The sequence below is a fragment of the Canis aureus genome, chromosome 4 (assembly GCF_053574225.1).
Source record: "Canis aureus isolate CA01 chromosome 4, VMU_Caureus_v.1.0, whole genome shotgun sequence".
Classification (NCBI taxonomy): domain Eukaryota; kingdom Metazoa; phylum Chordata; class Mammalia; order Carnivora; family Canidae; genus Canis; species Canis aureus.
The window spans coordinates 73,319,431-73,336,135 of record NC_135614.1 but is presented as its reverse complement, the minus strand read 5'-3'; the positions used below and the strand labels follow the sequence as shown (position 1 = coordinate 73,336,135).

General features: G+C 37.7%; 1 protein-coding gene across 21 annotated transcripts in view; it reads right to left on the bottom strand.

The window, feature by feature from the left end:
* Positions 1 to 16,705, bottom strand: part of CPLANE1 (ciliogenesis and planar polarity effector complex subunit 1) — a 137,599-nt gene that overhangs the window by 94,681 nt on the left and 26,213 nt on the right. For 18 of the 21 annotated variants that reach the window (XR_013378621.1, XR_013378620.1, XM_077896176.1 and 15 more), the window contains 5 exons: positions 14,926 to 15,090; positions 12,236 to 12,373; positions 10,907 to 11,080; positions 5,206 to 5,434; positions 3,936 to 4,075 (listed from right to left, as the gene is read on the bottom strand). Coding sequence is in view for 19 of the 21 variants with exons in the window: in XM_077896176.1 (XP_077752302.1) it covers positions 3,936 to 4,075; positions 5,206 to 5,434; positions 10,907 to 11,080; positions 12,236 to 12,373; positions 14,926 to 15,090 (846 nt within the window). In the remaining 2 variants the exon portion in view is untranslated. The remainder of the gene's footprint in view (positions 1 to 3,935; positions 4,076 to 5,205; positions 5,435 to 10,906; positions 11,081 to 12,235; positions 12,374 to 14,925; positions 15,091 to 16,705) is intronic. The other 3 variants (XM_077896186.1, XM_077896188.1, XM_077896196.1) reach the window with 1 other exon arrangement.

Below are 16,705 nucleotides of genomic sequence, written 5' to 3'. Positions count from 1 at the left end.
TTTTCTGTAGTGTAAAATCTCCTATCTGAAAAAGCCAATCATCAAAAACAAACATACTGGATGACATGCAAAACAGGCCAATTTCTAGGGAGAATTTAATAACTATTCTGCTACCATTTTTTTTTTTTAGAGAGAGAAAATGCATGGGAATATGGAGGGGTGGGTGCAGAAGGGGCAGGAGGAGAGGGAGAGAGAATATCTTAAGCAGGCTCCATATCCAGAGCAGAACCCAATGCAGGGCTCGAGCTCACAACCTTGAGATCATGACCTGAGCCAAAATCTAGAGTCAGATGCTTAACCGACTGAGCCACTCAGGCAACCCTCTTCTGCTACTTTAAGATTATAGGCAATTAGAGCATAAGACCTTTTCCAAAATTACATAAGATAGTGTAATGACAACTATATAACAAAAATATACTTGGAATAAGTCCTGCGTCAAAAAATAATACATGAAAAAATAATAGGAAAAATGTCAAGAAAGACACGTAAATAACCTTATGTGAATGAAGGCAGTGGGAAAGTAATTTTTTTCTTTTTCTTATTAGTCCACCATAGTATTTTTTTTTTTAAGATTTTATTTAATTACTCATGAGAAACCTACAGAGAGCAGCAGAAACACAGGCAGAGGGAGAAGCAGGCTCCCTACAGGGAGCCTGATGCAGGACTCAATCCCAGGACCCCAGGATCACAACCTGAGCCAAAGGCAGAGATGCTCAACCACTAAGCACCCAGGTACCCAGTACTTTTTTTTTTTTTTTAAGAGAATGCATGCATACGAGCATGCACATGAGTGAGGGGGAGGCAAAGGGAGAAGGGAGAGACTCTTAGGCATGCTCCATGCCCAGCTTGGAGCCCAATGCCGGGCTGGATCTCACAACCCTGAGATGAAATCTAGTCAGACACTTAACCAACTGAGCCATCCAGGTGCCCCCACCATAGTATTTTTTAAATAAAGGTTAGTAAAAATGACATGTCATACAGCTAAAGAAAAACCAAACAAAATAGTCCTACTATCTGGATTCAACTATATAAATATCAGTATATATGTGGACATGTCCCAGAGGTAAAATGCAAGGAGATGCTGGTGATAGAACTGGAGATTTAGGGGTTTTTATATTTAAAGCATCCTTTAACATATAGAATATAATATGAAAACACTCATGTATCAACTTTTCATCCTTGTCTGATATTAACATTGTTGGTATATTCAGTTAATTTTTTTTAATGTTACCGATACAGCAGAAATTTCTTATTGTACCATTCATATTCTACTCACTCTCACCAGAGATAGCTACTAGCCACAATCTGGTATTGGAATTCCTATTACACAAATGTTATGGCCTCCTATTCTGTACTCTATAAAACTTGACCTCTTTCATATTTTCTTCTTTTATATATTCCAACTCTTTTTATCTATTTTGTATCTATTTTTATCTTTCTCTCTCTGTGTGTATATATATATACATATTTACCTAGAATATATATAAATATAAAGTATATATAAATATATATATGTATTTACCTATAGTTCAAATTCATTTTATACTTCACTAACCATCTGCTGAGTTTGTTTTTGAATCAGTTTATAAGGTATAATTTACATATACTAAAATTCATCCTTAAGTATATAGTTCAATGAGTTTTGGCAAATCTATACCCTGTAAGAACGCCATCACCCCAAAAAAGTTGTCTTACACCTTTCTTTTGGCAACCACTGATCTGTTTCCTGTCCTTATAGTGTTTTTTTTTTAAGATTTATATATTTATTTGAGAGAGGGGGAAGCAGAGGGAGAGTGTGAAGGGGAGAGAAGCAGATGGAAAGAATCCTTCATGAAGATTCCCCGTGTGGAACTGACATGGGGTTCAATTCGACAACCCATGAGTCTGATAATCAACTGAGCCACCTAGGTGCCCCCCTTATGGTGTTACTTTTTAATAACATGGCACATAAATGGAATCAAACAATATGTAATCTTTCCGACTTCTTTCATTCTGCACAATGGTTCTGCAATTCATCTATTTTGTTGCATGTTATCAGTAGTTTACCTCTCTTCATTATTATTCAATTGTACAGATAACTGAAATTGGTTTATCCATCCACCAGTTGATGAGCATTAGAGTTGTTTCAAGTTTTTGACTATTATGAAAAAAGCTGCCATGAAATTTGTATACAGGTCTTTGGGTGGTTCTATGTTTTTATTATATTTAGGTAAATACCTTAGGCATGGAATCCACTGAGTTTTTATTTCCTCTTTGTTTCTGACTCCTGGAAATTTCCCCCACTTTCTCTATTTATTAGCCTTAAAATGTGTATTTTTATGCTTATGTTTTATATTTTACCTAGAAACACATTTTACTTATAAATTTACTGTGGGAAAGTTTTGCAGATTATTTAAAACAACATATTGTCAAAACTGTAAGTTCAGACTAGGACTTTGTCTTTTTTTTCAAAAGACAACTTTCATGTAGTTACATATCTTTCATCTATTTAAAAAAATATTGACAGGGGTGCCTGGGTTGCTCAGTCAGTTGCGCATCTATCTTCGGTCAGGTCACGATCCTAAGGTCCTGAGATCGAGCCCCACATTAGGCTCCCTGTTCAGTGAGGAGCCTGCTTCTCCCTCTCCCTCTGCTGTTCTCTTGCTCTCTCTCTGTGTCAAATAAATAAAATGTTTAAAAATAAATATAAACAAAAAAAGTAAAAAGTTTAAAAAATATTGATAGAAAAGTATCAAAGAAAAGTTTTTAGTCAGATTTCCAAGTATTAGGAGTTCTTTCTGGAAAGAGAAATAAGTTCTAAGAGTTAGAAGTCTCACTGCTGAATGGAGGCATGCACTAATAAAACCACAGGGTCCCACAGGTGTCATTAAACATACAACTTTAGTGCGCCCGGGTGGCTCAGCAGTTGAGCATCTGCCTTTGGCCCAGGGCATGATCCTGGAGACCCAGGATCGAGTCCCACATCGGGCTCCCTGCATGGAGCCTGCTTCTCCTTCTGCCTGTGTCTCTGCCTCTCTCTGTGTCTCTCATGAGTGAATAATTAAAAAAAAAAAAATACAACTTTAAATACCTGACTTCATTACTCTTCATCTAAATTTCTCCATCTATATCACAGACAAATTTTAAGGGCTCCTGGGTAAATCTATGTAATATATGTGATATTACATTATTTTTAATTTTATAACACCACTCTAAACTTTTTTTTTTTTTAAGATTTTATTTATTTATTCATAGAGACAGAGACAGAGAGAGAGGCAGAGACACAGGCAGAAGGAGAAGCAGGCTCCAAGCAAGGAGCTTGACATGGGACTCGATCCAATTATGCCCTGGACTGAAAGCGGCGCTAAACCACCGAGCCACCCAGGCTGCCCCACTCTGAACTTTTCAAACTAAAAACAAAACCGACTCTGTAATTTATGTACTTAGAAAGAGAACTAAATACTTTTAAGTACCCTCCTGTGTACGAGATTCTAGGACTATGACTACAAAAGAAAATAATCCAAATGTAGCAAAATATAACTAGTAAAAAGATACGTACAGAAAATCAGAGTATTATTCAGTTACTGTAATTTTTTTAAAAGATTTTTATTTATTTATTCATAGAGACACAGAGAGAGGCAGAGACACAGGCAGAGGGAGAAGCAGGCCCCATGCAGAAAGCCCGACGTGGGACTCGATCCAGTCTCCAGGATCACACCCTGGGCTGCAGGCGGTGCTAAACCGCAGCGTCACCGGGGCTGCCCAGTTACTGCAATTTTTTAAGCTGGAATAAGTTTTGGATGCTCCCGTGATTAAGAATAAATAGCAAACTTTAATCTTTGATAAGCTTAACTTCAAAGTTTAATGTAACTGTGGGTATTAACAAGTTTTTTATAATATCATAAAGTCTATATAATTAAGCTGTTACATTGTCAGACTATATGTGGGTAACATACCTGTAACTTGTTTGTATTTTGAGCCCATTTCATTTTTTGCTTCCAATGAGGCTGCCCGACCTAAAAAACACTGCAGCTTTTCCTGGAAAATTTGTGCTGGAGTCAAATTTGTTGGTAAATTCAGACTCATTTTCTTGGTCCTGAAATCACATCAAGTTAAGTGAAATGATTCCAAATTTTGAAAAAAATGAAATATTAATACACTAAGAACTAAACATGAAATTTTAAGAAACAGTGAAATTCACTTTTTATTTATCCTCTGTTTTAAAAAGAAATAACTGGAGAGAAAAAAAGAAATAACTGAAGAAGCATTGCATTAAGGAGATTTTTAAGGCTCTCCACAATTATGATACTAATATATCTTCCCATCATCATTTCCCATTACTACCCTACAGTCTACTCTAACCAAACTGAACCAATCTTATCTTTTGCCATAACCTTTGCTCATGTTTGGAATGTTCTCTCACTATAGCTACTCCATTTGTAGAGATCCTGTCTTCTCTCTAATGCCCATCTCAAATGATATCTCCCACATAAAGTATTTCCTGTCCTATGCCTGCTTCATACTATTGCTCTCTCCACTGGAGAACCAGTACTTTTCTTGCCATACTACCTAAATTGTGATAATGTTTTGTCCTAATTTCTCTATTAAACTATAAAACCTTAAACATGGAGACTATGTGTCATTTAAGTTTATATCCACAAAGATACCTGGCATAGAACTTAGTACAGAGAGGTTACTTAATAAATAAATATATGTTGAATTTGAACTGAAAAATATCAGATACAGCAATACCATAATATTCAAAAGAGGTAAAATACAGATAACTAGCTTGATTAGCATGAAATCCAAAACCTACTTAACACAAACTCTCCCACTGACTAAAAGCCCTTTGAGGCCATTATTAACAAATGTGCTAAATACAAAACTTTTCATTTAAATAAAATTTTTAACACAGGAAAGTTGTTGAGCTGTCCAAGACAGTAGCCACTAACTGCATTTAGCTATTTAAATTTAAATTAGATTGAAAATTCAGTTCCTCGGTCTTACTAGGCACATTTCAAGTGCTCAATAGCAGCTACAGGTGACTACTAGCTATCATATTGACAGCACATATAAACAGAACATTTTCAACACTGAAAACAGTGTTATTGGACAATGCTGGAACAAGGATTCCACAAAATGTGGAAATGCCAGCAATGAGAGAAAGAAAAAATAGATGACACTATGTTGCTATTTCTTAACCTAAGTTTGTCTCAAAATACATACCTTATGAAATGGCTATGATGTTTGCAGAATAGTTGGAAGGCCACACCGATGGAAACAGATGTCTTCCAGTCTCCAAGTTTGTGTGCCAACCACACGGCCTCTGGAACGAGGCCACCAATAAGTAATAGTTCAAAGGCATATTCAACTGTCCACACATCAGAAAGATTCTGATCTCTTACGACACTGGCCACCATAGAGTGCTGCAGAGGAATGAGTCGAAGGGACTGTTCTATGCATAAAACAAAATGGAGAGTACAATTACATTTATCAGAACTCACGCCTCTTCACATAGTCACATCTCTGTCTCTTTTTTTTTCAAGATTTTATTTTTAAGTAATCTTTACACCGAATGTGGAGCTAAAATTTATAACCTCGAGATTAAGAGTCACATGCTCCACTAACTGTGCCAGCCAGGTGCTCCAACCTCTTTAGTATCTTGGGTATTTCTACACAAAATAACAAGGAAGATACACACAAAATGGTTTAAAATATGGGTGCCTGGGTGGCTCAACTGATTAAACATCTGACTTCAGCTCAGGTCATGATCTAGGGGCCTGGAATCGAGCCCTGCGGCGGGCTCTACCCTCAGCAGGGAATCTGTTTCTCCCCTATCCTCTCTTTCTCCCTTTCCCTCTGCCCCCTCCCCTTATTCATGCTCTCTTCCTCTCTCTCTCCCAAATAAATAAATGAAATCTTTAAATAAAAAAAAAAAAGATTTTATTTATTTATTCATGAGAAACACAGAGAAAGAGGCAGACACACAGGCAGAGGGAGAAGCAGTCTCCCTGCAGGGAACCTGATGTGGGACTTGATCCCAGTTCCCCAGGATCACAACCTGAGCCAAAGGCAGATGCTCAAACTACTGAGTCATCCAGGTGCCCCAAATAAAATCTTTTTTAAAAACGGTTTAGGGAGTGGCAGCCTGGGTGGCTCAGCGGTTTAACGCTGCTTTCAGCCCAGGGCGTGATCCTGGAGACCCAGGATCGAGTCCCATGTCGGGCTCCCTGCGTGGAGCCTGCTTCTCCCTCTGCCTGTGTCTGTGCTTCTCTCTCTGTGTTTGTCTCTCATGATAAATAAATTCTTAAAAAAAAAAAATGGTTTAGGGACACCTGGGTGTCCCTAAATGGTTGAGCGTCGCCTTTGGCTCAGGGCGTGATCCCTGATTCCCAGGTCTGAGTCTCACATCGAGCTCCTTGCATGAAGCCTGCTTCTCCCTCTACCTATGTCTCTGCCTTTCTCCGTGTGTCTCTCATGAATAAATAGAATCTTTTTCTAAACAAATAAAAATGGTCTAAAATAGGGACGCCTGGGTGGCTCAGCGGCTCTGTGGCTGCCTTTGACTCAGGGCATGATCCCAGAGTCCCGGAATTGAGCTCTCCTCAATCGGGCTCCCTGTATGGAGCTTGCTTCTCCCTCTGTCAGTGTCTCTGCCTTTCTCTCTCTCTCTGTCTCTCATGATAAATAAATAAAATCTTTTTTTTTTTTAAATGGTTTAAAAAAATACTTAACATAGGGGTTTTTTTGTTTTGTTTTGTTTTGTTTAAGATTTTATTTATTTATTCATGAGAGACAGAGAAATAGAGGCAGAGACACAGGCAGAGGGAGAAGCAGGCTCCATGCAGGGAGCCCGATGTGGACTCGATCCAGGGACTCCAGGATCACGCCCCGGGCCGAAGGCAGGTGCTAAACCGCTGAGCCATCGAGGGATCGCCCTACTTTTTTTTAAACACTGAAGAAGAATATGCCTCATTAGGGGGTCATGAAGTAAATGCCAGCATTCTTAAAAAATGAAACAGAGGGCAGCCCAGATGGCTCAGCAGTTTAGCACCGCCTTTGGCCCAGGGCCTGATCCTGGAGACCCAGGATCGAGTCTCACGTCGGGCTCCCTGCATGGAACCTGCTTCTCTTTCTGCCTGTGTCTCTGCCTCTCTCTCTCTCTCTCTCTCTCTCTCTCTGTGTTTCTCATTAATAAATAAATCTTAAAAAAAAATGAAACAGAACAGGTGGATACAGAAAGAGAAGAGACAGCATTGAGTACATTACATAAAACAACTATAAACACAGTTTAATGAAAACTTTATGTCAGATAGTGTAAACACATATATACACACTTAAATATACCGGGGCACACTGTACCATTTATTTCTGTGTGCTGTTCTGAAATAAATCTCTATTTCTCCTACTAGAAATTTGGTGAGGAGAGATGCATTTATATGACTTTGTATTCCTCAAAGTGTCATGGAATAAAAAACTAATTTGAGGTAAAACTCAAGCCTTTAGGTATTCAATGTATTAATGTTTATAAGAAAGTAGAAAAGAGTAGTGGACAAGATTTCAGCCTTGGATTATATATACAAAGGGTCCCATCCTCCTTAACCTTCTAGATCTTTCTCTAATTAAAATAATGGAATAAGAAACTTGGAAATACAATGACAGAACTGCTAGTTTTTTTCAAAAAATACATATTGCTAACATTCCCACTCACATCCTTAAAATAAAACTGGCAAATGGGATACATGGGTTTCTATTCCTTGAAACGATTAGTTTCTCATGTTACCAACACAGTCTGCCCACACCAAACACACTTTAGCTTTCTGACAAACACATTTGGATAGAAACAAACAAAAAAAAATTGTCATTCACACGAATGTTTGATTCTGCGTAGGCAGAGACCAGAGATTGACTAAATTTTTCCTACTTTTTTATTTCCTATGAGCAAGTTATCATACTATTACAAGAACTTGAATGATTTGATCTTCCGAACATTTTATTGCTTTTATACAGCAAACATCACACCAAACAAGTAACTCAATTCTCAATACATTCTGCCATTAGTTCTGATTTAAAACATTAACATGGGGATCCCTGGGTGGCGCAGCGGTTTGGTGCCTGCCTTTGGCCCAGGGCGCGATCCTGGAGACCCGGGATCGAATCCCACATCAGGCTCCCGGTGCATGGAGCCTGCTTCTCCCTCTGCCTGTGTCTCTGCCTCTCTCTCTCTCTCTGTGACTATCATAAATAAATAAAAAAAATTAAAAAAAAAAAAGTAAAACATTAACATGAAATCTATATTAAGTCAGGCGTGTAAATATCCTTTTTCAAGATATTAGGAAATTAAAGAAACCTAAGGATATATACCAAGTTTCAGGTATTTAAATTTTCAATAATCAGAGTCTTAGGCTTAGAAAGAGATCACAAAACTTTCTTTCCTAGCCTCTCCTCTCATTGAGAAGATTTACACAAGTATTAAAAAGGCACGTATTTGAGCTTTTATTTTATGTATGTTTATGAATATGTCCAAAAACAACTCCATAATTCTATCACCTTTCTTCCCTCCGTGTGATAAAGAGCAATCTTCCCTAGGTATATGAAGTGATCTGAAAAGATAAAGATCATGGCAAAGAGCTCAAGTCCTATAAACAATGTAGGATAGAAAAGGCAAGAAACTGAGACAAATTTTTGAAGTCAGGATTTGACCTTTGTTTTTTCAGGTTTTTCTAAAAACCACATGGAGTACCACCTCTCTTCTTCAGTAAAATAATGTGGATTAAGGATACGATTTATTGTCAGAAACTTCACTACCAAAAATAGAAAACACAAGTGATAAATACCTAGGGCTGTAACAAAAAAGAGAGCTTAAATATAAAACCATTGTAATGATAATGAATACAGCTGACCCTTGAACAACATGGGTTTGAACTGGGCAGGTCTCCTTATACACAGATTTCTTTTGATAAATACAGTACAACAATATAAATTTATTTTCTCCTCTGACTTTCTTAACATTTTCTTTTTCTAGCTTACTTTATTGTAAGAATACAGTATATAATACATATACAATACATATTAGCTGTTTCTCTAACAGGTAAGGCATCTGGTCAAGAGTAGGTTATTGACAGTTCAGATTTGGGGAGTCAAAAATTTTATGTGAATTTTTGACTGTGCTGGGGGTCGGCATGCCTAACCTGTGTCATTCATGGGTCAAATGTAGTATCAAATGTACATGGAAATAAGTAATATGTATGTGAGAGCCTTAGAGGAAAGCATAAGAGTGAAAGGAGCACAGGCTGGTAGGGTGAAAAGGCAGAAACACCAGCTGAATCTGAGTTAGGACACAGTAGGCAAGGACATGGTGGACAGGCCAGCACAGCAGGCAGAGCCTGGAATAAGCTGTTTTTGTTCAGACCAGCTCCCTAAAAGAAACCATAATCAGGTCACGACCAACTCTTCTTCCCAGGGAAGCAGGGACACTTGTTGCTGCCTCTATGAAACTGCTAATCACCTTACATCTTGTATAATTCTAACATATGTGTACATATTTACCAGTTCATGTTGCTTCCGGCGAAAGCCCCTTGTACTTAAAGTACAGATTCCTTCCCCTGGCTTACAACATCTGGCCTCTATCCCTGACTTCATCTCACATCATCTTCTATGCTCCAGCCACATTTGCATTTCAGTTTCTCAAATGCATCAGGTTTGTTCTTGTTCTGAGGCTTTTGCACAAGCTCTGGTTAGAATGCTGTTTAAGTCCTGATATGTCCATGGTGGCTCTTTCTTGTCATTAAGAGTTCATCTTGCTGAGTGAAGTAAGTCAGTCGGAGAAGGACAAACATTATATGTTCTCATTCATTTGGGGAATATAAATAATAGTGAAAGGGAATATAAGGGAAGGGAGAAGAAATGTGTGGGAAATATCAGAAAGGGAGACAGAACGTAAAGACTGCTAACTCTGGGAAACGAACTAGGGGTGGTAGAAGGGGAGGAGGGCGGGGGGTGGGAGTGAATGGGTGACGCGCACTGGGGGTTATTCTGTATGTTAGTAAATTGAACACCAATAAAAAATAAATTAAAAAAAAAAAAAAAAGAGTTCATCTTACACGTCCCAACTCAGAGAGCACTTCCCTCAATTCGCCATCTCCAACAACCACCCAATCACAATGTATTACTCTATTTCAGTCCTCTGCATATCAACTATTACCATTTGATATATTTTGTTTATGTATTCACTTATTTAATTTTCTGTTTCAAGCTATTAGATGTAAACTCCATAAAGTAACAGGTATTTTATCTGTTTTGTTCATAGCAATCAGAATAAGTTTATTTCATACATCAAAAAAACTACCAATATCTTCATATTATTAACCTCATATGGTGCAAACTAATATATTTCTAGCGCCTACAATGCTGCTTGGCACACAGCAGACACTTAATAAAATTAGTGGAATAAAATGAACATCATAGACATCTGTGTACATGTTTCTCTCCATAAGGGCAGAGCAATTCTCTATGTGCTAATCTGTGGTACATTTTGACATTGATAAGATGATTAAATAGAGCAAAGTAAATGATCCAAAGAGAATTATAAAAGCAAATCGTCCAAATAAAATTATAAATTAGCATGCTCAAAATTTATTAAATTTCCATTTTATATAAATGAAGGTGACAGTCCTTTTACTTTAAAAATGGAAACTTTATAAAAAATACCATTTTGTCTAAAATTTGTAATTAAGAATCCATACTCAATAAAAACAAGCCCAAGCAATTACTTATTTCAGATTTTATTCATTTACATACAGTCACTGGGAATCTATGAGTCACACACTAAGTTAGAACAGTATTTCCATAGAATAACGATCACTGTCTAAGTCGATTTTAAATACTATGTGAAAAAACAAAGTGAGAAAATTATTTGCTTACTAACCTGTTTCAACATGAAGGGGAGGAAGAACGTTCACATTGTGAGGTGGCAAAATGCAAAGTGGCTGGTTGGTGAAATAGGCGGCCATGAACCGGGCCATGGACTGGATAACCCTCACTGCCGCCTCAGGACGAACCCTTCTAGTCATTCCAAACTCACAGGGAGGCTTCTCAGGAACTAAGGAATACAGCAAACGACCAAAGGAGATTCTGATCAAACTATCAAAAGTGGTAAGTTCCCAATATTATACAAGAAGAAAATTGTAATTAAAAATTTTTGTTGAGACAATGACCTATATAAGCTAATTTATAATAGGTATCTGTGCTTCCTGAGGACAACTGAACAAAAATAATTAGCCCGTAATTATGAGCATATACACTTAGGAACTACTGAGGACTTCAAGTTGCCAGTTTTATTTTAAAACATGGAGGGATAAATAGAAAACAATCCAGCCATGATGCACTTGTAAGCTTAGATTTCATTATTTTCCCTTCTGCCTTCCCTTTCCAATTTTTTTTCTTCGATAAAAGGAGGCAGAGCTTACTATAAAAATAATCTGAAAGCACTAGAACGGTGATTCTTTTTTTTTTTAAGGTTTTATTTATTTGAGAGTGAGTAAGAAAAAGAGCACAAGCAGGGAGAGGAACAGAGGCAGAGGCAGAAGCAGACTCCCCCACTGAGCATGGAGCCCGACATGGGGCTCAATCCCAGGACCCTGAGATCATGACCCGAGCCACAGGCAGATGCTTAACCGACTGAACAACCCAGGAGCCCCTAGAACAGTGATTTTTAATGCTGTTTTCTGTACCATTAGATCTGGGGATTAGGATACACTCCCCTTAGTAAGAGTGGTTCACTTTTATAAGATTCTTTGGTGGTAGGGAGGGACAAAAGGAAAATGTGGGGCGGAGAAAGTGGGGTGGGGGGATAGGAGTTACATCAGGATTTCTGCAGTGATTGATATATAAACTAGCAGGAGCAAATGTGTCACCTCCATTTGAGAATCAAAGCTCAGTAATATAAACTGGCATTCAGAAATTTGAAAATAGGTAAGCTACTAAATCTAAATACTAAGTTAACATTAATTTTTATGAAATTTCTGGCAGGACACCTGAGTGGCTCAGTTGGTTAAGCATCCAACTCTTGATTTCAGCTTAGATCAGATGATGTCAGGATTGTGAGATCAAGCCCTGAGTCAGGCTTGTGCTTGGTGTGGAGAGTGCTTGGGATTCTCTCCCTCTCGCTCTCCTCCTCTGTTTCTTTCTCTCTCTCTCTCTCTCTCTCTCTCTCACACACACACACACACACACACACACAAATTAATTAGGACACCTGGGTGGCTCAGCAGTTGAGCATCTGCCTTTGGCCCAGAGTGTGATCCTTGAGTCCCCAGAATGGGGTCTGCATAGGGCTCCCTGCATGGAGCCTGCTTCTCCCTCTGCCTGTGTCTCTGCCTCTCTCTGTGTGTGTCTGTCATGAATTAACAAAGAAAATCTTTTTTAAAAAATTAATTAATTAAAATAAATTTAAAAATAAAATTTATGGCCCCAAAAATAGCAAAATGTTTTTCTTTCCCAGAAGTCACTTGATACATATTCACAATATTAAGTTCTATGTGCATGTGAACCACTTGTATCTTGTCACTATATACCTCAGCACCTAACACCACTCCTCTCATAGTAGGCACTCAAGATTATTGTTAATAAGCTTTTTTTAATAAAAAGAATCTTGAAAAAATCTTTTTAGCCTTCAAGCAGTACTCTTCATTTGGTCACTAAAAGTTTGGAGAAAACATACTACTACTTCACATTAAGCTTAAAAATATACGAGAACGAATTATTTTCTCCAGCATTAAACTTACTATAGGATTATACCAAGGCAAGATTTCCAGTAATCTTAATCATACAAAAATCATTATTGGAACCTCAAAAATAAGCTCCTTTAATGTGAAGCAACTTAATTCTAAAAGATGGTCACAGAGTAAAACTGTATCAACTCAGAGGTAAAAAAAAAAATTTGAAATGGTAATTCTGTATGTGGCACAGTGATGACGTTAATAATGACAACCTTAGCCAGTAAAAATTATTACTTTATACAATGATTTAATAAGGTAAGTGTGCAGGAAAGAGTTAAAAGAACAGGCTTGAAAAAAAAAAAAAAAGAACAGGCTTGCTTATAATGTTGGCCCTTGGATGGCATCTGGGAACGTGGATTTGGGGAAGATTCCCACCACCTTAACTGATGAGAATGGCTCCCTGGACCTGTTTGTACAAATAATGTGGTTTATGTTAAACAGCTGTGGTTCTTCTGAGAGTGTAGAATTTTGGGACAGGCTAAGCAGAAGGGTCTACATGACTCGCCAGCCTCTAATTAAAAAGCCTGGGCACTGAATCTCTAAATGAGCTTCCTTGGTAAATTATATTTACACGTGTTGACACAACCTGTTGCTAAAGGAATCAAATGTGTCCTGTGGAACTCCACTAGGAAAGTATTCTTAGAAACTTGAAATTATTAGTAATGCCCACAAAAATTTATGTACACTGCAGCACTACTTAAAACAATAAACAGGTGGCAGCAACTAAAACATGCAATAGATGCAATATGGGATCCCTGGGTGGCGCAGCGGTTTGGCGCCTGCCTTTGGCCCAGGGCGCGATCCTGGAGACCCGGGATCGAATCCCACGTCGGGCTCCCGGTGCGTGGAGCCTGCTTCTCCCTCTGCCTGTGTCTCTGCCTCTCTCTCTCTCTCTGTGACTATCATAAATAAATAAAAAATAAAAAATAAAATAAAATAAAATAAAAACATGCAATAATGGGGGAAATGTTTAATAAGTTTTCAAAAAAGACTTATTTACACTGGAAAATATTAATCAAGATATTAAATTCTAAAAGATTATAAAAACAGAATACACAGCTCTAATATACATATATAATATAAACATAGAAAGTGGTCAAATTATAAGTGACTTCTTCTTCTTTATACTTTTCCATATTTTCAAAATTATCTAAAATGAACACATATTACTTCCATAATGAACACAAAGATTTTAAAAGATAAAAATCACAAAAAGTAAGAAATCCATTAACAGTGGCTAAAATAATAAAAACCTAAGTTGGCATAATATATGTTTATATATATCTTCCACTCTGGGTATTGCTTAATTTAAATACATCTCTTTGGAAAGGGCAATGCAGATATCCCGAAGCCTCTGAAACAAATTAAAAAAAGAGACTTGGAATACCTCAGAAAGTGATGTTCATCACTTTACTAAATCACTTTAAGCAACAGTTAAAGAAAATATGAGTATGTTTAGGAAAAATAATTGGATACCTGATATTATTTCTAACAAATATGGCTGTGAGAAAACAATTCTATCAATTCAGCAGGCAATTATTGCTAAGGCCTGAGGATGCAAAGATTTTTTTCTTAAGATTTTATTTATTTATTCATGAGAGACACAGAGCGAGACAGAGAGAGAGAGGGAGAGAGAGGCAGAGACACAGGCAGAGGGAGAAGCAGGCTCCATGCAGGGAGCCCGACATGGGACTCGATCCCGGGTCTCCAGGATCACAACCTGGGCTGAAGGCGGTGCTAAACCGCTGAGCCACCTTGGCTGTCTGGATGCAAAAATTTAAAAAACAAAAACAAAAACAAAAAAACCCATGATAAGGATCCCTGGGTGGCGCAGTGGTTTGGCGCCTGCCTTTGGCCCAGGGCGCGATCCTGGAGACCCGGGATCGAATCCCATGTCGGGCTCCCGGTGCATGGAGCCTGCTTCTCCCTCTGCCTGTGTCTCTGCCTCTCTCTCTCTCTCTCTCTCTGTGACTATCATAAATAAATAAAAATTTAAAAAAAAAAAAAAAAAAAAAACCATGATAATTGTTATTGAGAAGTTGACAGGTCAAAATTCACCATAACATAATTTAGTCAGAGCAACTAACTTTTATGCATAAGCAATTTCATATCTAAACCTACGAATAAAAAGAATGAAATTACACATACTGGTTGTTGAAATACATACCTGAACAATCCTCATTTTCTTTTACAGGTAGGTGGGACCCCCTCAATATTTCTCTTACTAGTTGATCACATAATCCTTGAGCATCATTTAAATTATAGCTATAGAGGTAACAGTATAAAAGAGAAAGATAATAGCGCATCTGAAGAAAACATGATCTTCTTCCTCCTTAAACAAGAAAGAATTAAACTTACATTAAGAACACGTTAGCAACTTTTTTTTTTAAAGTTTATTTATTTAAGTAATCTCTACACTGAACATGAAGGTCAAATTCACAACTCCAAAATCAAGAGTCACACACTCTTCCAAATAAGCCAACCAGGCACCCCAGCAAGGTAATGTTCTTGATCTGGGTGCAAGATAGACAGGCATGTTCTCAGCTTATGAGAGCTGTACACTCAGGTTATGTGGATTTTTCTGTATTTTACACTTCAATAAAAGTTTTTTTTTCTTAAAACAATACTTTGTTCTTTTTCATTTTAAGTTCTGAACGATTTTATTATCTTTCATCAGGCCCTAGGATGACTAAGATGTTATTCCAAGAGAGCTGCAAATCCTCATCAACTCAGCACTGAGGTCCATTAACAACATTTATCTCAAGTACACATGGCATAAAACAAAAGGAAACATGCTAAAAAAGAAAACGCCAAGATACCATACATATATCAATCAGTCAAAGAGACTTCCCAAAGAAGCACTATCCAAAGAGATAGGAGCCCCTGACCACTGTGTCCAAGTATCTGAAGGGTGTTTAGAACTGACACCTTATCCATTCCTCCTGAGTAAAAGAATTCCAATTTTGGGGGGCTAACAATGCACCCAGGGGTGCCCAGCTGGTTCAGTCAGTGGAGCATGAGACTCCTGATCTTGGAGTTGTAGGTTCAAGCTCCATGTTGGGGACAGAGATAACTTAAAAATTAAAAAAAAAAAAAAATCTTTAAAAAAATAAATAATGCACGATTTCACTTAGATGTGGCCATGTAAAAAAATAATGACTGAATTATAAACCAAAAGAAAACACTGGATAGAACTTCCAGAAAAGCTGCTTGGAGGGAGGTAACTCATCTAGGAGGTGCACCCTTTCTTGTCCTTCCTGCTTTCTTCCTTTCTGCTGTCAAGAATATGGATGTGATGGCTGGAGTCCGAGTACTCATTTTAGCTCATGTAATGGGCCTTAAGATCGGAAGCAATGCACTAAGGTGACTGAGTAGAAAAACTAAAGGAGCACGGGTCTTTAACTAGACCATAGGAACACCAAATCAGCCCCAGAGTGTGAATTTCTGGTCTCCTTTTCTAAGACAGAGAAATAAATTTTCTTATTAAAAGAAGTTATTAATTTCAGTCTCTATTATTAGAAGCCATTTTTAGTGGATACAATTAGAAAAGAAATTAAATGTAAAGGTTCAGAATGGAATTCATTTCTCCATCAGAACTTCTCATCTTCTTGAATGTCACACCTCTTCATCCAGTTGGACAATCCCCTACTGAGAATGCCATTAGACTTCTTTCTCCAAATCTACTCAGTCACCAAGTCCAACTGATCAAACCTATTGTCTGTCAAGTATAACCTCTGCTCTCCACTACTCTTGACATTGCTTTGATTCAGGACCTCCTCAACAGACTAATTTTCCTGCTTCCATGTGAGACTTACATATCTACACCACATTTCTACAAATGACCCTCCACATTGCACCAAAGGAAATTTTCCAAATGGCCTATATTCATTTAAAAAGTTCTCTTTCCTACATAAAGTTTCTAACTGATCCCAATCTCTTTGGGATAA